This window comes from Hevea brasiliensis, chromosome 3, assembly GCF_030052815.1.
Source record: "Hevea brasiliensis isolate MT/VB/25A 57/8 chromosome 3, ASM3005281v1, whole genome shotgun sequence".
Taxonomy (NCBI): Eukaryota; Viridiplantae; Streptophyta; class Magnoliopsida; order Malpighiales; family Euphorbiaceae; genus Hevea; species Hevea brasiliensis.
In genome coordinates, this window is record NC_079495.1 from 2,480,689 (window position 1) to 2,508,140 (window position 27,452).

The following is a 27,452-nucleotide window of genomic DNA, read 5'->3' on the forward strand; positions in this document are numbered from 1 at the left end:
GAATTCTGTAACGAATGTTTGTTTCTCAGGAAAATCAAAGAAAACGAGAGGAGAAAAAAGCTTAGAAACAGAGAAATAAAAGAATATTGAACTTATTATTATTCCATGCACACCTGCAAATATCATCAGTTGCAGCTAAGTTGTTAAAGCTATTAACTCTTCTTTTATTGATCTTTCAAACTTTTAATTCTTCAAAATTATTCCTGCATAAAAAGGTTATTTAAGTTTTATTTAATAATGAAAATTCTTTTGTGGTCTCTAAGTTTGATACTTGAATCATAAAAATATTGCTAGATTTAATTATTATGGGTAAATGTTAATATTATGGGAAGGCATACACATCAGTAGCATACATATATTGAGTTTGGTATCTAAACTAATGAGAAATTTGTTTAGCTTCATCAAGCACAAAGCAGTTGCTAATAATGATGGCGATTGATACAGAATGTATATGGAATGGGAGCAAAAAAGATTGGAGTGACAAGCCTACCATCACCTCTCTGATGCAGGAAGCAATCAGTGTGTTAAAGAGGTTAAACCGTGATGCCATTTCCTTCAATGAGAAACCATACAGCACTTCCAAAAGCTTGGTGAACAATTTTCCAGGTCTCAAACTTGAGGTCTTTGATATATATCAGCCTCTGTTGGATATGATCTTGAGGTCCAATGACAATGGTAATGTGCCCATCCTGCAACACCTAGCTAGTCAATGTGTCAAGTACAGAACAACCCACATTTTCATATATATTGAAAGATATGGTGCAAAGTCTAACAATCAATTTCTTTCACCGACACAGATCAAAATATTGTACCATTCATCCAGCAGAGAGCTAGATAAATATAGTTGCATATAAACATCAATTCTTCTTGTGTTTTTGACACAGGACTCTTTGAGTCGAGAAAGGCTTGCTGTGGAACAGGTATATCAGAGACCTCAGTTCTCTGCAATGCAAGGTCTTTGGGAACATGTTCAAATGCTACATAATACGAGTTTTGGGGCGGATTTAATCCTTTTAAAGCCGCTAAAAGGGTCTTGGCCGGTCATCTACTTTCACAGGGATTCGATCTTATTTCTTGAAGCAGCTCCCACTGTAGTTGAAACAATTTGCTACAGTTTTATGGCTGTCATCTTCTTATATGGGATATATACAAAATGTCATCCGAAATTCATAGTTACTCAGTGTAGGTACCATATTTTGGCCCGGTCAATGAATTCCTTCTAATTGGTTTGGTGAAAATAACAATTAAAGTTTAATACAATTGGGTTTTTACATGATCATTTAAGGTGTGATTAAGCTTTAGTTTTAATTACATCTTTAATTTTCCACGTTTGTTTCCTCTTTTTTTCTCTTCTCGGGGGGTCTCATTTTTTTTTTTTTTAATAAATAATATACTTTATTATATATAAAAAAAAAAAAGAGAAAAAGAAGAAAATTTTTTTTTTTTTTTTTTGATATTTCAAATATTTCAAAAAATTCTATTACACTTTTTTCGGATGGTATTTTTGAAAAAGTAACTCCATTAATTGATTTAGAACATTTATTCCTCGACAGTAGTTTTAATCAAGTCTCAGTTAAATTATATCCGAATTCTAATCTTTTATATACTCGTTTTAATCGAAGTTCGGTCTCATGATTATCTAAGGGAAGTTCAATTTCTTTTATCCGATCTCAATAAAGTTCTAATGCTAGAAAAGTGGAAAGCGGAAATATTAAGAAGATCGACCTTAAAAGAAAAATGAAAGTTTTATTATTCAAAAGTAATTACAAGTCATTCTGCGGGCGGATCTCCCCCAGCCCGAGCTTCATCTACATTATCACCCTCCGGTTCACTCTCACTCTCAGCCTCGACACTCAGGGCGAGCTTCTCAATCCAGGAGAAGTCTTCTTGAGGATAGCGCTTAAGCAGTTCGGCAAAAAGATCACTATGAGCTTGCACGTAACTTCTTTCTCAATGGCTTCGTTCTCCTTTGCCTTCAGCTTTTCAGTATGTTCGGCTAAGTCAGCTGCTCGGCCTGCCTGAACATCCTCTAGTTCTTTTCGTAGTCGAGCTGCCAGATCCTCGGAAGACTTCACCTGTTGCTCAAGTTCTTTGACTCAAACGTGGGCAACGGTCAACTGGCCTTTGCAGGTGACAAGCTCGTGGACCGCCTTAGACATCTCCCGTCTCAAGAAATTGACCTTCTCCTTCACTATGTGCTAGGCGGCGATGACTTCTAAACTTAAGCTCATTGACTAGTTCAAGAGGTCGTCAAAACTCTCTGGGGCCATCCGAGTTCGATTTTCTGCGAAGCAGATTGTTGCACCAGTGACCCGGACCAGGTCTATGTTCCCCTTGACAGTCCGGTTCTTCTCCAGAGACCTCCCCAGCACTTGGGCACCCTTGGAGATTAGATATCCAAACAAGCCAGCTTGTCCAGATGAACCACCTTCAAAAGTAATAGAGGTCAGTGGTTAAAGTGAAGGTTAGTCAGGAGGAGGAGCCAATCTCACGACGGCGGATTCATCTTGGGCCTGAGTTGGAGAGTTCGTCTCTTCCACCTAAGCTCTCTTTTCGACTTCAAGCTCCTTGACCCTGGCAGCAGCAATAGCTTACTTCTTTTCTAGAACCTTTTTGGCGAGCTCTCATTGATTTCAATTAATCTGTACATGGGTATATATATACAATTGATTCCTATAATTGTGTTCTACTAATTAGGAAAAAATTTTAAATAAGAAATCCTAAATAGGAATGAGAACGGTGAATATACAGAGAAATAATATAGTGATTGATAATCAACATTTCCAACTTGTTACATAATCAATCCTAATTCCATTTCCAGCTTTTATAATCTCCCCCACAAATTGGAGCATAGATGTTAATCATGATGAAATCTAGTTTTGATCTTTCTGATCTGATCTTTCAAAATTATCTTCAATTACTTTTTGAAAATGATCATGATTTTTCTGTCTTTTGATGCAATATGTTTGAAAAATCTTTAATGATCAAATTTCAATCAACATGTGGGAAAATTCAAAACTGGATTTCATAAAATCTCATCCCATCACAATCACACACCACAACAAAGCATGGCACATCAAGATCATCAAGATTGTGGCGATTCACTACATCACCACATCTCATCATAATTGCACACAATTCTCCAAAAAAACACCAAATCAATTTCAAAAAGAAACAACTTTCTTCCTCAAAATTCAAAGCTCCAATATTCACAAATAAAAAATCAAACAAAAAAATTTCAATATATAGCAATCAAATTTCAAATGAGCCTTTTCATAACAAAACACCTTCATAAGGCCAACCAAATTAGATAAAAAGCCTACCTTCATACATAAACATTAACAAAAGGCTATAATAATAAACTTTCCAAAAACTTATAATGAGACCAAAGAAAGTCAATTCCTACCAATCTCCTCAGCGAAGCTTGGGTCTCCAATCTCTCGTCTTCTTCCTATCTATTCAAAAAAACTTTATCTCTCTCTCTCGCTATCTATCTTGATAGCTCCTCACAATCTACAAGGCTTGTTCTCCTATCAATAGATTTCTCAATCTTTTTCTTCAGATTTTTTTCTTTCTTTCTAAATTCTTCCTTACCCTCATTTCTTTTTTCTTACCCAAAAAACTTTCTAAATCCCAAAAGTTTTCCGAAGAACAAGAATTTTGGACACCCTCCAGACTGAAAGAAAATGAGAGGAGAAAGACAACCAAGAAGAAGATCCAAAGAGTGATCACCTATAGAATACCGGAAAATATACACCATGTACTTTGCATATATTAATTTACTCTTTACTCTGCAAATAAACCAAGTTCAAGCTCTTCCTTTTTTTTCCCCAAAGACTGCTCCAAAACTTCAACCCCCCAACTTTGCCCACTCAAAAACCCTTCCCAACTCACCTCAACCCACTCCCCCCTCAAAACCCATCCTCCCTCAAAGCAAAACTCCTCCAATCATATTGAATCTCCTGATGAAGATCACAGCAAAGAATAAATCATAAGAAGAGAAAAGTAAAGAGAAAAGTAATAATAAATAATAAAAGAATAAAATAATAAAAAGAAAGTAAAAAGCTTTTGCTAAAAAAATATTTTTTAGCTATCAGATCCATTTTTACCCTTTTAACCACCATCAACCAACAGCTTTGCAACCATTAAATTTTTACTTTTTAATATTTGCCTTTATTAGCCAAAGGCAATTCTCTTCTTTTTTCATACCATTTCTTTCAATGCCATTTTCCATTTTCATGGCCACAAAGCCTCATCCCAAAAGCCTCAAGCAAGACAGCTCACCACAGGGGATGATAAACAAGAAAGACAAAAAGACAAAAAAAGAGAGAGAACAAAAAAAAGAGAAAAAAGAAAAGAAGAGATAAAATAAGAGATATGAAAGAAGTAAGATAAGAGAAGGTAATGTAAGTAGAGATGGTAGATATGATGAGGTGAAGGATAGGATGGAGTAAGTGGATGGATCTCCCAGATGATTTGAGAACAACCGGATCTGAGTGGACAAAGAAGTAAGAAAGAGAGAGGGGGAGTAGAAGGAAGAGAGAGAGAAGAGAAGAACAGAGGGAGAGAGAGAGAAGAGAAGATATCATAGATTATATAGAGAGATATAGATAAGAGAAAAAAATGGAATAATAGATGATGGAAAAAAAAATGAAAAATCAAAAAAAAAGAAAATAGAAAAAGAAGGAGAAAGAAAAAGAAGAGAGAAAAAGAGAAGAAAGATTTAGAGTTTTAGATTTTTTTTATTTTTATTTTTTTTTTTTTTTAAGAACATAATGAAAAACACAAACAGAAAAACAAAAACAAAACAACAAAACAAAAAAACAAACAACAAAAAACAAAGAAAAAACCAAAAAAGGAAAGGAAGAAAAGGAAGAGAATAAAGACAATAAAGACAACAGAAAAGATGAAAAAAAATCAAAACAAAAAAAAAAAAAATCATCAAAAAAAATCATCAAAAATGTTAAAAGAAGAAAGAGATTTTTTAGAAGATTAAGATTTTTTTTTTTTTTTTTTTATTTTATTTGGGATGTATCGATGAAGGATGCCATTGATGAAGAAAATGATAAAAATGTCATAAAAAAATAAATTAGCATTATTAATTAATATTATAAAAAATTAAATATTATTATAAAAAATTAAAAATAAAAAAAATAAAAAAAAAAAAAAAATAAAAAAAAAAAAAAAAATAAAAAATTTAACTTATTAAAAATAAAACAAAAAAATAAAACAAAAAAAAAAACAAAAAAAATAAAAAAAAAACAAAGAAAAAAAAAAAAAAAAAATAAACTAACTAAAAGAATGAACTAACAAACTAACTCTGAGCTTGGTTTATTGAAACGTATGAATTTTGCACGACGATTTTTTTTGCATTCTACGTTTGCACATTCTAGACGAAAAAAAAAAGAATTGAAATTCTTGATTCTTCAGAAAGGAGACAACAAGGATGACAATGAGCACAAAGAGGTGTTAAGAGCAAGAAAAAACAAGTGACAAGTGACATGGTTTTATGATTTGATTTGACCACGAGAGACCACTACCACCCCTCTCAATCAAAATAATAAAGAAAACAACAAAACAAAAAAAAAAAAAAAAAAAAAAGAAAAAAAAAAAAACAATTTAAAGTAGTAGTAAAAAAGTAGATTAAAGTAGATTAAAGTAGACACAACAAAAACAAAGAAGAAAAAAAAAGAAGAAAGGCGGTCAATTTGACACAGAACAGAAGTAGAGAGAGTAGTAAAAGTAAAAAATTGGAAGTTGATGAATAGAGTAAAAAGAAAGAGAGAAGAATTAATTATTATGTGATGATGATACACTAATCAAAAAAAAAAACCCATTTGGAGAAGAAACAGGGCATGTAGTGATTTTACGACTCACGATCGCAGATGATAGGGGAACGGTAGGCTTTAGAGATGCTTGTCTGAGGAAAAAAAATTGCAAAAAATCATGCAGATACCAAAATAGTTTTCTCGGAGAAGAGGAGAGAGAAGAATTCTCTCTGCCATATGCCCATGCGTGATCATGATTTTTTTTTTTTTTTTTGCGGACAATTATATTTTGTATGGGGGGGCTCGTGGCAATAATAACAAATGACTCCTCTTGAGTCTCTCCATTAGAACTCCTTCGACATTTTTATACATCTTATATTTCCTCCTCTCCTTCTCTCTATTATATTCTTATTGTCCATTTTATTTTGGATAATAAGAGCACACAACCGTGAAGTGTGAGATTGAGTCTCTGTCTGAAAGGACGCGTGAACGCTTTTCATCAAAGAGGATCTGAAGTGGGAGAGAGAGAGATTATTTAGCTCATACATAGAAAGAAGGAAGCAAGAAAAAACATATATACTGCTTGCTGTGTTTGGGCTCACTGAACTTCACATCGTGACTAAAAGGCAACAATACATTAAGTTCCTCATATACCCGTTTAAAATCAAAATAAAAGTCGTGAGAGACTTATCCCTCTTTTCGCCACGGTAGAATGCCTTACAAACATCATAAATACGAGATATTCCCTTTATCGTAACGGAAAATAAGTAATCCATCAATTCCTTAACAAATTCCACGGTGATTAATTAAACTAATTACCTCACTATGAATCGAGTTCAAGCAAAAACAACCGAGCATCCTCCCTTAGCCAAGTTTGTCGTGTATCATCAGTGGGTGGATCTTTAGTAAGGTGATCATCCTTATCAATGCTACGCAAATAGACCCTAACAGTCTTACTCCACTCTAAGTAATTCGAATCATTAAGTTTGTGTTCCGTGATCTTAGTCATCACAGGAATCACATCAGAAATAACATTCTTATTGTCTGTCATTTGTTGAGACAAAGAAAACTAACCGAAACGCTAATCCAAAGTGCATATAGCAGCAAAATAATCCAAAATCACAAAATCACAAATCAAGCAAATCAGATCAAATAGGATCCGAGAGCCAAACCTCGGAAGTCCTTTAATGGTGTCTTGGATCGGATGAGACAGTGGTGGAATGAGGGTGAATGAGGGGTTGAGACGATGTTGATGATGTTGATCGTATTGAAACTGATGGCGCCAAGGTTTCTCTGGAATGGGTAGTGAGAACAAATAGTCACCATAGATTGATGACCTGCTCTGATACCATGTAGAAAGAGATGATTCTCATTGATTTCAATTAATCTGTACATGGGTATATATATACAATTGATTCCTATAATTGTGTTCTACTAATTAGGAAAAAATTCTAAATAAGAAATCCTAAATAGGAATACAGAATACAGAATATACAGAGAAATAATATAGTGATCGACTTTCCATAACATTCTCTTTCGAGTTGCTTTCTCGGCCTCGCTTCCCTTCATGTCTGCACACAAAAAGAAGTTAGAAGTTAGTGAGTTCATACTAATTGAGAGAGTAAAGACAGAAAATTTACCCTTTTCAGGCCTGAGATCTGATAGTGGGACATTCTCTTGGGCGACCACATTCATTAGCCACCATTTAAGTTCAACCCCAATGACATCGGAGCACAGATATCAGCAAGTGTTAGTTTGACCCTTTAGTTCATTGACAACTGCCTCATCATTTCTGTTCAAGACTATATCCTCCCAAGGCCTTTCAGCTAGGTAGTTCCAGCTCTGCATGATGCCCTCAACCGCGGGGACCTCGACTCCTCAGAACGAAAAACCGATCTTTCTAGTTCTTCATGGAGGAGGAGAGTTCAGTTAAAAGCCCACAGTTCGGCTTTGCCTGGAAGAACCAGTACTCGTAGTTCTTTCGCCTGCCAAGGCAATGTAATTCAGCAAACACTTTCACCGTGGGTTCTAGGCCTTTAGCTCTGCATAAGCCTCGGAAAGCTACCAAAGTTCGCCAAGAGTTCAGATGCAATTGGGCCACACAGTCTCGATGGTAGTTCAACACGTCCTTATAAAATTGTTCCAAGGGAAATCGTAGTCCGGCCTTCAGCTGCTCCTCGTATATGACGATCTAGTACCCCTCCTCAAAACTGTGGTCGGCTCGAAAATCCCCGTGGTAGCTGATGAGCTCATATGCGTTTGCCGAGAGGTTGAATTACTGACTTATGTGCGTCAGTTCAGAACGTTTTAGAATCGACGTCACTTCATCCACCGGAAGAGATTTCTTCTTGGGGTTCAGAGCCTGTTCTTGGCTCGGGCCAGGGGCTAGCTTGAGATCGGTCCAGTCGACATCTCCACTTCGTTTCGGCCACTAGTTCCTGTTTCGTCTGCCTCATCGAGGGTCCATGAAACATTAACTGACGATGGATTGGCCCTAATCTGACTATTGGCGCCACTCATCTTCACTGAAGTAAGAAAAAGAAATAAACAGAAAAATAAAAGATAGGGCAATACCTTTGGCTGAGATGGAATCGCGTCACCATAGAAATGGAGAAAAGTTAGCCGGAGATTCAAAGGAGAGCAAGGAAACGGAAAGTGTATAATGATGGGGGTAAGTTGTGTATATATATATAGCCTAGGGCATTAATAATTGAGTATTTCGAAGTGATGTCTCGGATACAAAAAAAAACATTCAATGTTTTTTTAATTTCCGAGGCATATTGGGACTAGTGCTTCCGATCTCAACTAATAGAAGGCCTAGAAGGCCTAGCCTTAGGAAATTTTAACTATGGCCAACCACAGTAGGATCGGATAAAGAGATCGAATAAAGAAAGATTAGATGAAGAGGGTTCGGATGAAGAGAAATCAGAGAGATCGATCGGGTAAAAAGGGATTGAATGAAGAAAGATCTGAGAAACCGAATAAAGAGATCGGATAAGGAAACCAAATAAAGTCAGACAAATAAATCAAATAAAGATCGGGTAAAAAGATCGGGCGAAGCAGAACTTCAAAAACAGAAACATCACTTGGCCATCGGATAATGTATACCATTGAATCATAGCCCTTGGATTGGTAGATCAAATTTTCACCATCAGATTTGAGTTAGTTAAAGAACTCTAGTACGCTTCAATCTTCACCATTGATTCTATTTGCAAGGATAAATCCATAACCCTCGGATTTTGTCCCTTAAAATCCTAACCTTTCCTTTTTAATCTTGAATCCTGAACCTCCATTTTAGAGCTTCCATTCCCTATAAATACCTGAAGTTTTACTGTTAAAGGGGTCCTTTTCTGAAGTTTCAAAAATAGAAGGAAAGAGAATAGAGAAAGGCTCTTTAGAAATGTCAGTTTTCTAAAGAATTTCCTCACTCTTAAAACGACAGTTCTTAGAGGTCTCACATTTCCTATTGAAAAATCCTAACCTCCTTCAAAGGGATTGTATTCTAACTCGTCATTTCGAAAAGGCTAATTTAATAGTTCTCCTATAGCTCCATCTCTTTGTAAGCATCAGACGTCAGAAAAGAGCCCACTACCCTGTAATTAAAGCTTATTGAAGGTAAAAATCTCTCAGGATATTTACCATGTTCTCTTTGAAAATATGCATAACTCGATCATGTGCAAGCGCTTCGGGCCATAGGCTAGATTCTGAACTCTCTCTATCCTTTTGAATTTCTGGTCTTCATGACGCATTGTCTCTATAGTATTTCATCCAGCCAAACTCTTAAGAAAATAAGGTTAAGATCGGCAATTGTCAAAATGCATGTTCCACAAACATTACATTTTCATTGAAGTGTTTTTATTCCATAAGCTGTCATATTTAGGTTGAAATACTTTTGAAACATAGTTTTACTTTTATTTTTGTTGGAAGTATCATTAGTCTTCTTTTGAGGGAGCTAGAAAATAATGCCTGTGGTATTTTATTTTTATATATATGTTATCATCCTCTTTCTGAAGTAGTTCGAAAATAATGATAGGAGTTCGGAACTAATGTTTATTGCATTGCCTTAGTCTGTAGAACTCAATAAAAACTAGTATTGCTTGACAAAATGGTTGGTTCGATATTTTAATAGTTTTTAGTAATTACTAATGTATTTAAACAATGGTCATCTTCGAAGGTCGGCCAACAAATTCTATGATTCCTTAAAATGATCTCATAATTAAATAATATTTTTTAAAATACAATCCTTCTAAGGTATGGGGTTCGAGAGAGAGTCATTTCCTTTGACCCTTCCCTTTTATATCTATTTATGAAACATGCAAATTTTTTTTACATTTTTTGGGTTTGAGAGAGTTTTTCCTTAACCCTATGTCAAATATTGTACTAAATATACGATTCTTTTACTTTTGCATCAAGGAAGAGTCCTTCCTTGGATTTTTATTCAATTTGATCTCTTAAAATTACACAATCTTAGCATCTTCTTAGGTCAAGGGAAAGTCTTTCCTTGGACCTATACCAATTTTTAAACACAACATTCCTCTATTTTAGGTTCATGAGAGAATCCTTCCCTGAACCCTTAATTTTTACGTACGTTTTATGCATTTGGAGTCAAGGGAGAGTCCTTGTTTTTGAATCCTTAAAGTCCTTTTTATTTAAACTTGCTTTCATAGGTACAAGAGAGAGTACTCCCTTAAACTCTTCTCGGCGTTCTTTTTTATACTCTAATTTAAGAGAGAATCCTTCCTCGAATTTTTTTAAGACCTAAGTACTCTTTCGCTGTTTTGTTCCTCTTTTGCAAAATTAATTTAAAATTTTGCATTCTGCATAATAGTACATAATCATTAATTTCAACTTTAAATATAACATAAAATGTCTTTAATCAAATGTATAAATAAGATAATAGTCGATTTAATAGAGCGTGAAAATGCTTATTTGCTTTAAGCCCATTTTAAAGTTTAAAAATTGGTTATAATCTTTTATGGCTAGTAGAAAGAAATACATGAATAACTATGCAAGCAAAATGGCATTTTATGTAAATTGTCTTCAAAACGACCCTCTATAAATTTGTAAGTTATATATCAATAATTTAAATTAAGTCAATATGGGCAAAGAATAACAGTTTGTTATGTTAATGATGGGACTTTGATTCATTAATTGAAAGTCTTTATTAACGAATGAAGTTCTCTTCGTTTTAATCGACACATTCTCTTTTGAATTGAAAATTCAATTAGAAAGAATGAAAATCAAAACCCATTTTAACTCAATCAATTTTTATCGTCTTATACAAAATTCACTTCACACACAACACCCTTCATTATCTAAGCACCGATGATGAGATTAATGATGAGTAAGCTGAAAATTCTCATTACTTGTTATGAATCTCTAGAAACCAAATGATACCTCTTCAATATTAGAGTTCTAATTTTGCAAGGGGAGAAATTTAATAAGATAAAGATTAGAGTCAAAATTCACTTTTAGGATCATACCACTTACTTTTGTATTTGGTTCATTCTAATGGTGAGACATTGAGTGTTCCTACTTTTATGCGTCCCATCCTTCAGCAAATATAAGGAACCAATATCATAATTTAAACTCTAATAAAATTATACGCATTAAATTATAAAGAGCACATCTTTAAATTTACTTCTCCTCACCGAGGGACGATATTGGATGCTAACACCTTTCCCATACATATACGGACCCCAAGCCTTAAATCTCTAAAATCAGAAGTGGCAAACACTCTTTTCAAAATCTCTTAAAATAATAAATAGTTTTCTTCTAAAGTAGCGACCCCTCACTTTCCACTTCGGTGAGAATTGCCTGGCGACCGCAAAATCCTTGCGACACTTAGCAATTTGTGATGTGATCTCATGGTTATGTAAAAACCTAGTCAGCCATTCACATGGCTGGATTTATGCTTCTGCCTTTTGTAAGACATTCATGCCACACTTTAATAAGATACTTATGGTTGTGATGAGTGATTTGTTTTGGTTAACTCGCACAACTGAATTGTTGTAAAACGAAACTATCTTGAGAACCTTTTCCATTTTTAGTTCTTAGAAACATTTTATCAAATGGCTCTTTTCCCTTTTTTTAAGAAAAAAATTTATTCCAGCCAATAAAAGAAAACAATTCCCTACATGCTTGAGATTTGACCACTCATGGGTAAGAAACAGAGCAAATTATGCTTTGTAACTGTACTACGGTGATCCATGTTGTAAGTTATTATAGCCAAAAGATATTCTAATAACAGATAGCAATGAAAGCCCACTTACATTTTTAGCATAGAACTAATGATTTAGGAAACATAAAGCAAAAATATTCACCTGAAATATCAAGACCTCAAAGATCCATAAATCCCTAGGAAAGTTCAAATCCAGTGTTGGAACTTATTGCATATAGAAGTTTTGCTCTCAAAGTGCTTGCTCGCTTGTATGTTGGAAGCTGTAGTCATTGAAGAGATAAAGAAAATACAGGAATGACCAAGGTTAGAAATAAGAAGCCCCCAAGCACAAATACTGACTGGGAAGTTAGACAAAAGATGCCGGATGCATTAGAAGTACCTTAAGAGTATTGTAGCACGTAGAAGCTGATGGAAGCCGCTCCACATCTTGTCCTCCAATTGTTGCCAAAAGAGAGGCATCACATGCAACCTATTTAAAAATCAAATTCCTGACTTTCAATTCCGTTTATGATAATTAGGATTTTTTCTTCTTAGTTAATTTTTCTGTTGTCTTTTTTAATCCCGTTATTTTCTTTGTTGAGGAGGGAATATGTGAGCCTGGGTTTGAGAGAAAGTAAGTCAGTCTAATTGGAAAAACAAATACGCAATATTTCATAGAATAGAAGCATCTGTCCATGTCTGCAGGTACGAATCAGTTACAGAACCATTTCCCCAGCAGAGAACCAATTACAATTCTCCAAGCAATCCCACAATATACATATTTTTGCAAGAGAAAGATATATACATGATGTCTTTTAGGGCATGGCTTTTGTTTTAATGGATCAATTCATTCAGCAGGAAACCTGCCTATTAGTTGTCACATGCTGAGCATACTTTGTGTCCAAAAACAAAAAGAACAACTCATATAGAAGCCCCTGAACTTAGAGAAAAAAGAAAAAAAAAAACTTTTAAAATCTTTAACATTAATTTGACCTATTAACTCAAATTTTTTGTATCTATTGAATCCAATTTGTCCAGCATATGCATAAAGTAATTTTATGTGTACCTTCGTTTCAGACAACTTCCAATTTCATGCCATTCTTTTTGCATGGTTGTGCTCATTGGCCATCCCAATTTTTTCAATATTCCAAAGGAAAGGAAAAAAAAAATCTGTCTTTTTTTTTTTGTGCCCATATAATGTCTTATTCACCATTTTATCACCAACATTGTAGATCTTCCATTGCCACAGAAAAATATGAATAATTTATCATAACAAAACATCCAAATAGTATCTCAATCATTGGGAAATTTTTAAGCACACAAGCAAAGCCTCATTACCATGTAAAATATACCAAACATCAGATTAGATAGTGGATGATGAGATTTGAAATCACCCAATAGTCAGCAAAGGAATCAAATTCCAATTACATGGTGAACTACGAACCAAGCATGCAAGGCAATCTAATCTACCATTCTGTGTACCAATCCATTCTTCATTTCAGATTTTGATGCCACAAGCAAATGGGCCCTTAATCTAATACTCCTTCAAGGCCAGAAGATGTAATATCAAGAGCATACCTTATGGATAGTAAAGGATGGCTGCAAGTGTTTGAACCCAAGTAATGGAGCTCGAGAACAGCTGGTCACAAATTTTACCAGCATACATCGTTCCTTTGGTTCAAATCCTTTAATTACCTGAAACAAGTACAGAAGAAAATCAGGAGGCGAAGAAGGAAATAAATTAAACCAATGCACTTTTCCAAATATCAAGACAAGGAACTTAGAAATTGGAATAATGATATTATCAAGTTTGAGACATGGAATAATAAGAATGGTGTTTAATACAGCCATATCTATCTTAATTGAATTCTATCTTTTCAGATAGATGTGGAATCTGCATATCCATTGAGGAAGGAGGGGGTGGAGCGGAGGCAACTCCTACAGAAGGAAGCAGAAGATATTCCCAAAACTACCACTAGAGTGAAAAGGATATGAATAGGTGGAGAAAATATTAGAAAATATATTGCATGTGAGAACCACATCATGGCAGAAATCTAATGCATTTCAATGAAAAGTGTGCGCCAACTCCATTTAGATGGATAGAGGCACCACTACTGCTACAGAACCGTAAATGACGTGTTTAGGATATTCTCCTATTAAAAGTTTTTTTCTTTAGGCAAAAAAAATTTGCATCCTTCATTTTTTCAAAGTACAGGGTTAGAAGCATGTGATCGTTTATCCAGAAATACGTTGAAAACCTAAGAAAAATTAAACTTTTAAACTCCATTCTAGGGACAGTACCTCCCAGAAAAGTTTGATTGTCCGATTCCCCTCAGAATAGCCACCTGTGTAACGTGTGTTATTTCTTAAGTCATCAACATCAATGTCAAAGTCACCACCTGAAAGTAACTGAATATAGTAACCTTGGTTAGCACTGGACCAATAGAATGAATCCACAAAGAATGACAGATAAAATTCTTCACAGAGAGAGAGAGAGAGAGAGAGAGAGAGAGAGAGAGAGAGATTTGTGACTGTAGTTGATGAGACTTTTTCCTTAATGCAAGGGATATGTCTCATTGAAGAATCCCATGATTATGAGAAAATCATGAAATTAATTACCAAAATCTTAGGAGTGATTTATGATTTATTGATAGCATTCCATATATATTATATATCTTCCACTATAAATATGAAAATGTGAGACACAACAAGTAAATGAATATGTAATCCTTTGATGTTCATTCCAATTCTCTTCCCTCTCTTCTTCTTATTCTTCTTCTTCTTCTAAATTTCAACAGTGACTATGTTTGCAGCACCATTATGATTATATACAAAGGAAATATCGCATCATATGGACAATGAAGATTGAAGAACTTTTTTATTATTTCAAGAAGATAACTGACAGAGCTTCTAAAGCCATGAACCCCTAACTCCCTGTTTTTGCAATATTCTTTTTATATCCTATTGCACTCATATTGATCTCTTACAATTCAGCATGTATAGTTCCTGTAAAAATATTTTATTGTTTTGCTCAACTCACACCAGCTCTACCTAGTGCCAAATCACCATGATGGCTTACTCTCTCAATGTTTTCACAACTTTGCCTGTGCCCACAAATCAGCTTTCCATTGTACCCCGACTGGATCTCAAGCAATTGGTGAAACCAGTTGAATGAATCCATGCATTAATCATGGGCATAAAGATTTGATAATGTAATTGTTGGTTGGAAAGTAACTCGGAGAATTCTTAGAGGCCTAAACATGATTTTTTTTTTCAAATTCATTTTTTTTTAAAAAAAAAAAAAAAAAAAAAATTGTTAATCAGCTATAAATGCTCTGTTCCCTACATTCTTGAGATTGGCAGAATTCATTTAACCCATGTTTGGATCATCTTGGAAAAGGAAAAGGAATAGGAATGGAAGAGTACAAGTCCTGATTTTTTTAACTTAAGCTTGAAAAATTTTTGCAGTATCATACCTAAACAAACAATTTCATCTAATCATTTATATGATAAAAGATGAGAAAGTTTGCACTTATAAGTCAGCTAAGCCACTCACCAGTATTTAAATAACATATGTAGGTGTTGCCACTGAAAAAAAAATATATATGGATCCCAGCATCAAGGAAACTCACAAATAAACGGATCCTAAATAATTTAGGTCCACTAATAATAGACTAATTAAATAGCAATGCAAGAAGAAGAATACAGTAATTAGCTGAATGTAAGAACAGGAGCAATTACCTGATTGAATTCGCTTGCATTAAACAGCTTTAACCAAGATGGGGATATGAGATCCGTTAGTCCCCTGTAAAATGCATTTGAATAGGGTAATATCTGCAAATATGAACAATCAGGATAAGATAAATCTATTACAGATGGTGATGCTATTATAGAATTTGGTAAAAAGAAGCAATTAGATACCTGTCGATTGAGTTTATAATCTGCCATTGCATGAACATACTGCATCTTGTTCTCATTTGTCACACAAACATTCTTGCCACCAGGTTTAAGCTCGATAACATAATGTTTACCAAATGATTCTTCTGTAAGTGTGAAGTCCAGAGAGAGATCCTTGATATCACCGTCATAATGCTGTATAAACAGCCGCCATGAACAACTAAATTAATAAATAAAAGAGATCTGCGAAGCTGTACATAATAATTTCGCAAACACTACAAAAAAGGACATTCATAATATAGCAGAAAACCCAAATAATCAAAGAAATTATAGACTTAGAAGTAATGGAAGTAGCTCAAGAAACCATAGTGCCTGATTTCAAACAAACCAGATGGAGTTAACCTAAGCCACTATTAGCCGATATGAATGATGCTATTAAATTATTTAGGAATGCAGTAGTGTACTAATATTCTATTTCAGAAAAGACTTTAGATTTTATGAAGGGAATTGCACTCTTAGTAAATTACCACAATAATTAAGAGCCTGCAATGGTACAACCAGAACCAGCTGAAGCATATGACAAGGCCTACACTCCCATACCTCTCCTTCACCACTCTTATCTTCCTCTTTTCTTCTTCTCGCTTCTTTCCTCTCTTTTTATTCGTCTCTTGTTATCTAATCCACTACCCATACTTGCCAATTTTTCTTTCTAGTAATTAAGATGTATTATCTTCTCAGTGTGCCTTTTCCTCTCCTTTTCTCACCATGGGAAACCAAAACTTTATCCTACAAGTTCTGAGAAATGCCACAACCATCAAAGGTGCAAGTTAGAAAAATCAGATTGATTTTGATTCCTGTTACACTTTTAAAATGCCAATCTTCTTTTAAATTACTCAAGCAAACAACTCAGTTCCTTTTGTCAGAAAGTCAATATGGAAAGAAAAAATTTTTGGTAAATGTATTTATGACTTCCTTTATATCACATCTAGTTTAGCATGGTTGAAACAAGCAGCTTCATATTGATGTTTTTATTTGTTGTATAGACAAATTTTATCATTTTAGATGCTTATGTGCAATCTTGATCACATAGGTGACGTAGAATCAATCAAAAACGGTGATGCAGGACATAGGTATTTATAGTAGAATTAAATCCTATTAGCATTAGGATTTGGAATCCTAAACAAGAAAATGCCAAGAAAATTCTAATTAAGAATCACAAACTAATGTAAATCCTAAATAAAATAAAACTCTACTTCCTATATTTCTTCCTAAAATAAGTAATCCTAAAATCCCTAGAAAATCCTGCATCAATAGGTTTCTTATATCAACTTTTCTTCTTACAGTATTTGTCTTCCTAAGCATTTTTCTACTAGCTCCATCTTAATTCATGGTATCCAATGTTGTTAAAGGCGCTCGAGGCGCCCTGGCGAGGAGCCACTCTCACGCCTCGCCTAGCACCGCCTGGGTTCCCTTCAAAGAGGCGAGCGCCCCGAAGCAAAGAGGCGAGAGGCAAGAGGCCCCTTGAGGCGACGCCTCTGTAATGCAATGACAATTTTTTTTTTAATTATTTAAAGCCAAATAAAAGAAAAATTCCTAAGCCACCTGCCTCAGTTCTCACGAGAAAGGAAGATCGGCACTCTCAAGTCTCAACTGTGGCATTCAGCAGCACTTTCAGGTCTCTCTCTCTCTCTCTCTCTCTCTCTCTCTCTCTCTCTCTCTCTACCTCTTTCTTCTTCTTCTTCTTCTTCTTCTTCCCCTATTGCTTGCTGCTGCTGCGACCTGGGAAACCCTTTTTTTTTTTTTTTCCTTTTCCTCTCCTCCTCTAGTGCTGCTGTTTCTTCTTCTTCTTCTTCTTCTTCTTCCCCTATTCCTTGCTGCTGCTACGACCTGGGAAACCCTTTTTTTTTTTTTTTTTTCCTTTTCCTTTTCCTCTCCTCCTCTGGTGCTGCTGTCTGGGCATTATTCACCAGGGAAACCTTTTTTTTTTTTTCCCCTTTTCCTCTCCTCCTCTAATGCTGCTGTATGGGCATTATTCTTCTTCTTCCCTATTTTGTGCTGCAGTATGTTTTGTGTACCTTTTTTTTTTTTTCCTTTTCCTCCCCTTCTTATATAATTTTGCTGTATGGGTATTAGGTATGCAGTAGTCTTGTTAATTTTCTATTTTGTTCAGTTTTTTTTATTTTTTATTTTAATTGTTAATTTGTTTACTTTTTTATTCTTTTTATTCTTAATATTTTGTTGTTAATTTGTTAATTAGTTGGTAATTAGTTATTTAAATTATACGGGTAATGTTAATTTGTTAATTTATTTTACTTTAACTTTGTTAATTTATTAATTTGTTATTATTCTTGTTACTTTAACTTGATATTCTTATTGATTAGTTGTTTAATTTATATGGGTGTTGTTAATTTGTTTACTTTCACTTTGTTAATTTGTTCTTATTTTTGTTAATTTAATTTGATATTCTTGTTAATTAGTTGTTTAACTTTTATAAATATTGTTAATTTGTTGTTATTCTTATTACTTTAACTTGACATTCTTGTTAATTAGTTATTTAATTTATTGTTTAATTTGTTAATATGTTAGAACTACACACACACATATAATTTAGGTAATTTAGACTATGACGCCTTGCTTTAAAAAGGCCTCGCCTCGCCTCCTGCCTCTCGCCTAAGGCCCCCTGTCGCCTTAGTGTCACCTTTCGCCTTGATAACACTAATGGTATCCCAGAAATCCATTCAATTAAGCACAGGAATATTTGTTATTCTCAGAGGTTGTAAATTCCCGCAACTTGTTCGGAGTGCAACAAGCCATCTAACAGTACAATATAGCACAATTTTAACCTCAATCAGCTAGCATTAACCCATCAAGCCATATGCATATTCATTAGTTGATTAATAATTCTTTAGCAAGAGTTCATAAATATAATTTACGAGCAGGAAAAGATAAAATAGAAGAGAGATTGTGCAACTGATCAAGAGGGTTTACCTTCACATACATGAGATTCCTGTACAGCTCTGGATCAAGTGTTGATAGTTCATCAAGAAAGCTATATCGGCCTAACAGCTTTTGTACAAAAACGTGTGAAAAAGAGTAATCCAGCAATATTCCTTCATAAAGAGCTTTCCCAACAACTCTTCCAAGAAATTCAATCATCTGGATACCATTCTCTAGATATCTTGCAGTTGGATTAGGGATTAAAAATCTGTCTGATGTTAATGTTTGGGAGAATAGGCCATACCTTAAACCACAATAGTATGGAAATAGCATAAAACACTATTTGTGGGAAAGCAGATAATGAAAAAGAACCAATATGGAGACACCAGAATAAACTTACTCAGGGGAAAAGGCTGCTTTTGATATATCGGTTAAGAACTCCTTTGATAATCCACCATAATCCAAGCCTGCCTCTGGAACACCGCATTCACTAACAAATGAAACATGAATGGATGATTTCAATCTTGATCCAAGAGTATTTAGTTGCCGAAATCCATCTTCAACAATATGACCCCGCCGAATTACAATCTCAACTGCTCGTGAACCAGGTCCAGTGACTTCACCGGCCATTTTTCGAGATACTTTATCCATGTTGATAAACTCTCTAAACATCTGAACTCTGACAAGATAACAAATGAAGCCAAGAAACACCCATCAGCATGAAAAATACAAAATCCAAAGTAAGCAATGTAAACATAGGAATGGATTTCCGAATTCCATCAAAGAAAATGGTCTATGGGGAAGGAGCTGTAGTGAAACTATGAATATGTGATAAAGGACAAGTAATAAAATATTAAAGAAATGCACTTGGCCAAAAGGAGACAGAGCCCATAAAGACATTAAGTCACTAGAAAGGAAAAAAGCAAAAGCAAAAGCAAAATTATCATGAAATTAGTTAATCAAAAGTAACGTCTGAAGAATAGAAAAATGCACATAAGCCAAAAGAGCTAAGTCGAAATGCCCAACAATAAATCTAAACTTGCAGCTTGACGAGTTTAATGCAAACAGCGGACAAGAAAAGTGAACGGCAACACAGCTATCAGGTGTCTCATGTTTACCTTTCTTCAAATGGATATACATGTGGAGTTATAGTGATTACAGAACCCACACTTGGCACAGTCAAAGCATCATCTAATTTTGTATTAGACAACACAATTTCATGAGTTCTGGCAGCAACTGCAATTGGGGGTCGGCTCTTTCTAGCAGGTGAAAGCCACAAAACAGGAGGACAAAACTGGTGCCTGCAATCCCTTTCATACATCAAATGCAAGCATCTGATTGCAGAATCCATAAGAGGTTTATTCTGCTGAACTGTACTATGGGCCAAGCCATTGTATACTAAGTTATTTAGCGCTGATGCAATTCTTCGTTGTTGCTCCAACATGAATGGGACCTAACTTGTATCATAAAATGCTCAAATAAATATTCCAGACTACACCATATGGTCTTGTGGTTGAAAGAAGGGGGAAAACAAGAAGCAAAATCAGTTTACCTGTTTTTCATAGAACTCAATGTCATCAAGAACTAAAAGCAGGTGTGAGTATGATGCACAGAACAGGTGAAGCAAACATGAAATATCTTTCGAAATTTTTTGTGGACCACATGTCAACGGTTCTACAGCCCAAACATCTTGCAAATCTTCATCCACCTGTGAAGTAGGTTGCCCATCAACTGAATCTGTATAGTCAACACCAGCTCTGGACTTTCCACTAATTTTATGGAGAATATTGGTCCATTTATTACCTCCTCCCTTATTAAGCTGCTTTTGTTTTTTATCACCTCTAACTTTTTTATTCCCCAAAATTTTACTAGTGGAAAAATCATGATCAGCACAAATGTCCCCCTTTCTAGGAAAAAGTAAACTTTCCAATGCTTCCCACAAAGTGACAAGATAGCCAGGAGTAAATGATAGCATATTAAGAACAGGCAATGGGCCATGAGTAGGGTTCAAGATTGAAAATATCCTGAGAATGTAAGAATAGAAATATGCAATATCAAGCAGTTCCAGCTTCCTTAAGTATTTAGGATTTTGCGCGTCATCTGTATGAACATAGGCAGCAGTCTTTGAGATTGATAGAAGTTTTGAAAGATGCCACTGCTGACAAACAGGACTCAGTAGGTCTACATAAGACATTTTTAAGGTACGTATAGTCTCGTTCTCATATGAAACTTTACCAACAGGCTCTGCAGAAGTTTCAGCATTAACCTGAGGAAATTGATTCTCCTTTTCAGGCCATCCACTGTTGTCAAGCCATGACAATAAGCTCTCAGCAAGAATAATCACAACATGGACATAGAATGCATAGTCTAGACTTTGATTGAGCCCTCCAGGATCCAGAAAGTCATTCTCACTCCCAGTAAAAAGGCAAATAATGTTTGAAAGAGCCCAACCAACTGCTGGAATCACCTTTGAAGAATGCTGCTCAATTTTCAAATGATCTATCTGGGATATCTCTTTTAGTATATTATCTCTCAAAATCTGTCATCATCTGCCAAAGTTTGATCAGTTCTACATGTTTTGGATGATAGTTGTCTACAAAGTTGAATTAAAGAGAACCTCAGGACTTGAATGACCTGAGGGTTTAATACAAAATATACTATAATAAATATACTATTGTATCATTACATTTACGTAAGTACAGCATATAAAAAGATAACATAAATGGAGAGAATTATGGAATAATTAATAGAGTTGAAGCCTTATTTAATTACATAATATGTCAACCAACATGTAAAATGGCCAAGCGCATCCAAGTTATTGGCAACATTTTAGAATATTTAAAAAATTTACAAGTAGATAAAAGTGAGTCTAAGTGACCATCATTTTTCAAGCAGCTTCAAGATTTGATGAGTTGTGGTCTATGTCATTTAATTTCTGAAAAAAGAACATCACTGCATAACTCATTAATGGATCTATATCCTCTACGCATAGAAGTACACATTTAACCAATTTACTCTCACTTCAATCACACGTCAATGAATGAAAAAGGAGTAATTTGGATTGTGACTGACTGGCATTGGTATAAAAGACTCTAACAATGACATCAAGCAAGAGTACTCTGCTAAGAAAATGTTGTCAAGTTAGTGATCTTGATACTTTGATTACACAAACCATCCATCTACATCTCCCCACCCTTGACAACCACCCACACACCCCGGCCCCCCCCCCCCCCCCCCAATCTCCCTTCTTTTCTCTCCTCTTTTAAGGCAAAAACTGCAAAATGCATTGGATGCAAGTCAGATGAATTGAAAAAATCTAAATAAAAAAATGAAAAAAATCAGATAATTTACAATTCAATTTCAATATCAGTTCAAAACATGAAAAAATTATGTAAAAATGAGTTTATAGTTCCAGGCAACTAATTCATCTAAACAGCTCTACTTTGTTATAGATGAATGTTCATTAAGAGGGAGAGATAGCATCCTGTCTCTTAAATCTATTTGCACGATTGTGATAAACTTTTACAACCCAAAAAAGGGGATCAGAAAATTGTTAAGTGATGGCATAACCATCACTGAAAGTGCCATTTCCAAATGGTCAGATACACCCACTCAGCTAGATGTAATTTTAGTATAGTCAAATTACACTGACATATGATTTTACATATACCAAATATATATAAATAAATAAATAAAAAAAAGCACTTTGCAGGGGAAAGCAAAAGGGCCGGGCCCAACCCATTTGTAATGCCATTTCACCAGTAATCACATGCTACAATACATAATACCCTAGTCACACCAGACAAAACTAAAGATTAGAACTATTAGGACTGGATAGGGAAATACAAAAAGGAAACTTAATATTTTCCAGATCTAAACCTCAATAGCAGAAAAACTATATTTTCTTAATTCAGTTCTTCATAGATAGGACAAGGCATGCTAAGCCTTAATTGATGCATTACCACCTCTCAAAGTCAACTTTGATAAAAGCAATCACTATGTAGATCAAAATGCGTACACAAGTACATGTATAATCACTGAGTCGGTTAGTATCAGTTGCTTAGAAGCATTGTCTAGGACACATATTCATATGTAGCGGATACAATCATGGGCAATATTGTTGAAAAAATTATCAAAGAAAATTTATATATTGAAAAAAAACAACAAGAAGCTTTTGTTCAGATCTAATGAACCTTACCAGTAGAGTCTGGAGGCATGGTGAGAGAATAGACTTGTGCTTCAAAGCAGAAACAAGCACAGCTGGGAGACGTTGAGTAAGCATGGGAATTGTAAGCAGAAACAAACAGTACTGCCCAGCAGCAGAATGCATGTCCAGCAGGTCTAGGCCAGTTAATTGAAAATTTGTTGCATGAAACGGCCGTAAAGCTAAAGTTACTGCAGTTGTGGTGATCAAGAATTTATCATCCGTCTGAACCATAGTTTTTGCTTGTGAAATAACAGGAATATCCAATTTGTTAATGTATCTTCTGATGGATATGTAGAGACCACTTTCACAGCTTCCCATAAACCCAACCAAGTCATTTACTGTTGCATCTGCATCTTTAAGACTATTGTTGGTAATACTTTTCCAACCTTTCAGATCAGTTAAGACAACAAGAAAACGCATTGCAAGAGCGGTAATTAAAAGAATATCTTGTCCCCCAGCATGAGATTTATCACACTCGGCAAGGAGAAATAAGCAGAGAAAAATCAGCTTCTTTGATTGGTATGTCCAGATTCTTCTCTCTTCAAGTGTACCCAAAGCTAGGGAGCAAAAGTTCTGTCTTGAATCTACCCTTAAAAATAAGAGAGAACACATCACCTCAGAGGTTTATGAAGTGGGCAGGTTAAAAATAGAGGAGAGAGAGAGGGGGAGAGAGAGAGAGAGAGAGAGAGAGGTCAATGACTAAAACTGTACAGTATAAATTGGGTCCTCCAAAGATATCAAGGAATAAATAATACCAACTCCAGCAGTTAGAGAGAGAGAGAGAGAGAGAGATGCCACCATATTTATCTGTTTTCAAAGGTCCCAGGTTGATGCTTATGGCTAGTAAAAAAGTTTCACTCATGCTAAATGGCAAAATATTAATAGTTTCGGTTGATTAACAATTTCTGAAGAACAAGTCAGCATAAATTAACACATCATGGAAGATTACCAAAACATGGTCTCTGAGGAAGCAGACCGATCAGAAAGATGAAATTGTTGGCAACCACATTACCAGCTGTATAAAATTTTTTATGAGACTTGCCTTATCTTGACCCGTTACAAATTCAACATTCTTAACAATATTGCTAAAAGAAACCCAGAATGCATAAGTGCAGCATTTCCATGAAGCAATTGCATTATTTAGAAAGCAGAAACAAAGTAAAATTCCAATTCCTATTTAAGTATAGCAAAAAGACGTACCAGCAGAATTTATGCTTTCCAACATAATCTTAAAGCAGGCCTGCATACAGTTTACATCTCTGGTGCAAATCTTCCCATGCTTAGTGGATAAACATGCAATGAAGAAAAGAAAAGGTCTCAAAAGCCTGCTGGAAACCCAGCTGGCAGTTATTGAACCATCATGACGATACACCATGTTTTCCCATTCTTCTTGAAGCTGCAGAGCTACCTTCTTTGTCACAATATAGCGCCTCCATACTCTCTGTAAAAACAAACAAACTAGGTCCTTCTGACATTCTTACATTAAACCCTTACTTATGAAGCATCATTGCAAATTAAGCTCCTTTTTTTCTCAAATCATAACAACAGGATTACCAATCACAAAAGTAAACAAAATAACAATTGTGCACTGATACCATATTGAAAAATGAAGAGAGAAGAGTTTATTGAACTGCATGAATTACAAATGTAGCTGAATAAGCTTATATATACAGTAATCAGCTGCTCAACCAAGAACTGCTCTCTAACTAAATTGCTAACAGAAAGGACATGTGGCGTTACCATCTAACTAAGCATGCAATAATAACAAAAAAAAAACAGCAATAATAGCTATAATTACAATAAAATGAAGCACCTGGGCAAAGATAGCAGCAGCAGTAGCTCGTCTAGCATAACTACGGAGCTCTCTTTCGTGGGAGACCTTCTCAAGAAGGGCATCCCTCGATATCTCTCTGGCACTTGCCCCTCTCAAGGACACCTGAACAGTCTCCGTCCATAACAACACGATTACATTACAACAGAATAATTACAGAAACATTTCAGTTGAAAATTTAGGTTCGATTACTTAATTCCACAAAATCAAAAGCAGAATAAGAAATTTGATCTTAATTTTGGAGAGGGATCGAAGATAGAAAGAAGCACCTGATGCTTGCGAAGTTCGTCCATGGAGCTAATATGAGTACTGCATATGATTGATAAGGGAAAAAGCTTCGAGATGTCAACGAGGGTTTTAATGGCTGATATTTCTTTCCCGAGTCAGTTTTTAACCAAAAGAGCACGACGATGCTTACGAGTTATGATGCAACTTGTACCACATTCTTACGCGCCTGCATGGCGAGTTTTCTACACTCCTTCGTTTTTGGGTCAAGGGATATTTTATACAAGTAAAAATACCCCAATTTTATACTTTAGAGTGTGTTTATAGAAAATTAAAAATTTAAAAATTAAATGATACTCTTATAAATTTAAATTTTATTTTTAAAAAATAATTATTAATTTATATCTTCAATGTTATCTTTTAAAAAAATATAAATATTAATAAAATAAAAAATTAATTTAATTTTTTAAATATATAAATAATATTAATAAAAAAATAAAAATTATAATAATAATAATTATCTCTTTTTTAATTTTGTTTTAAAATTAATTACTTAATTCATTTCATTCAAATTAGAGAATGTAAGAACTTTAATTTCAAAAATCTTGATATAAATTTTTTTAAAAAAATTTATCTTAAATTATTTTTATTTGAAAAAATTGATTAAAGATATGTTTCTTGAAAGGTTAGGAACTAACTTTTAACTTCTAAATTTTTAATCACTAATTTAAAACCTGAAAAATTTTTAACTATTAATTATTAATTTAATAATAATAAGATAGCTTCATTACTAGAGAAAATTAGAAGAATTGGCAGAAAAGCATGATATTCGGTGACATGAGGCCAAGACAAGCCTGCCAAAATCAAAAACCCAATTCTTTAATTCAATGAGAAACAATTAAGACACAGAATTTCACAAATTAACACTGCAAAAAATATATATGGTGTTCCTTCAATTTGTATTTTTGCTCTTCCTCTCTTTTTATGAGTAAAATATATCTTTTTTTTCTTTCCACTCATTTATCTTTCTCTTATTTATGTTATTCAAAGTAAAAAATTATTCATTTATAACTGTAATCCTCATAGAAATTTTGGATTCATCAATTTAAATTTATATTTATTTTTATTTTATATATTTAATTTATTATTTTATTAATCTCTATTTTTTCATATTTTTTTAGTCTTATATTATACCATATAGTTTAGCTATTTTTAGGGCTTATATCTAATTTGTTGGCTTTTGAATTGTATGCAAGAATATTTGGTATAATAATTTAATGCAAATTGATTTTTATTTAACTCTTTAAATAATAAAATTTATATTATAAAGTTAAACTCAACTAAACTCAACTCAACTAAGCCTTTATCCCAAAAATTTAGGATCGGCTATATATATTCGCTTTATCCACTCTAAATGATTTTGGGTTAAATCCTCACAAATTTATAATGCTTCTATGTCATGTTGTACTACTCTCCTCCAAGTCAATTTAGGTCTACCTCTTTTTTTCTTTCTATCCTCTAACCTAATGTGCTCTACTTGTCTAACTGGAGCCTCCGTATGTCTACGCTTCACATAACCAGACTACCTCAATCTCTCTTCTCTCAACTTATCCTCAATTGGTACCACTCCTACCTTTTCTCTAATACTTTCATTACGAACTTTATCTAGTCTAGAGTATGACCACTCATCCACCTTAACATTCTAATCTCTGCAACTCTTATCTTAGACGCATACGACTCCTTCAATGCCCAACACTCACTACCATATAACATAGCCGGTCGTATGGCTGTACGGTAAAATTTTCCTTTTAACTTATTAGAAATCTTGCGATCACATAAAACTCCCGTTGCACGTCTCCACTTCAACCATCTAACTTTAATCCTGTGACTAACATCCTCCTCACATCCCCCATCTACTTGAAGGACTGAGCCGAGATATTTAAAGTGATTACTTTGGAACAGTACCACTCCATCCAAATTAACTCATTCCCTATCACTAGTTTGCCCTTCACTGAACTTGCAATGCATGTATTCTATCTTCGTTCTACTTAACTTGAAGCCCTTTGACTCTAGAGTACTTTTCCAAAGCTCTAGCTTTCTATTGACTCCTTCTTGCGTCTCATCTATCAGAATAATATTATCAGCAAACATCATACACCAAGGAATACTCTCTTGTATATATTTCGTCAATTCATCTAAAACTAATGTAAAAAGGTAAGGGCCTATAGCTGATCATTGGTGTAATGCAATTGAGATCGGAAAATCTCTTGTGTCCCCTCCCACTGTGCACACAATAGTAGTTGCTCCTTCATACATATATTTCAACACTTGTATGTACCTAATAGATACCCTCTTTTGTTCTAACATACTCCATAGGACATCTATTGGAACACTATCATAAGCCTTCTCTAAATCAATAAAAATCAT

General features: G+C 34.4%; 1 protein-coding gene across 5 annotated transcripts; it reads right to left on the reverse strand.

Moving 5' to 3' along the window:
- Positions 1 to 271: 271 nt before the first annotated feature.
- On the reverse strand, positions 272 to 25,224 carry LOC110665114 (E3 ubiquitin-protein ligase UPL7). 5 transcript variants are annotated; one of them, XM_058143593.1, is made up of 15 exons: positions 25,070 to 25,224; positions 24,783 to 24,905; positions 24,170 to 24,410; positions 22,961 to 23,553; positions 20,315 to 21,301; positions 19,881 to 20,215; positions 19,163 to 19,441; positions 18,814 to 19,066; positions 15,850 to 16,020; positions 15,670 to 15,762; positions 14,230 to 14,337; positions 13,507 to 13,623; positions 12,329 to 12,418; positions 12,092 to 12,209; positions 272 to 689 (listed from the first exon to the last, which is right to left on the reverse strand). In XM_058143593.1, the coding sequence occupies exons 1-14, from the start codon at positions 25,091 to 25,093 to the stop codon at positions 12,126 to 12,128; spliced, it is 3,498 nt and encodes a 1,165-aa protein (XP_057999576.1). In that variant the 5' UTR covers positions 25,094 to 25,224; the 3' UTR covers positions 272 to 689; positions 12,092 to 12,125. The 5 variants fall into 5 exon arrangements, with proteins under 5 accessions (XP_057999576.1, XP_057999577.1, XP_057999578.1 ...); XM_058143594.1 differs by having other exon boundaries at positions 272 to 698; XM_058143595.1 differs by having other exon boundaries at positions 272 to 702.
- Positions 25,225 to 27,452: the final 2,228 nt, after the last annotated feature.

Coding starts and splice junctions, on each gene's coding strand:
- LOC110665114 (XM_058143593.1), bottom strand. CDS start 25,093: ATGGACGAACTTCGCAAGCATCAG. Junction 24,411..24,782: donor CTGCTGCTATCTTTGCCCAG/GTGCTTCATTTT, acceptor TTGTTTTTACAG/AGAGTATGGAGGCGCTATAT. Junction 12,210..12,328: donor CGTGCTACAATACTCTTAAG/GTACTTCTAATG, acceptor CAATGACTACAG/CTTCCAACATACAAGCGAGC.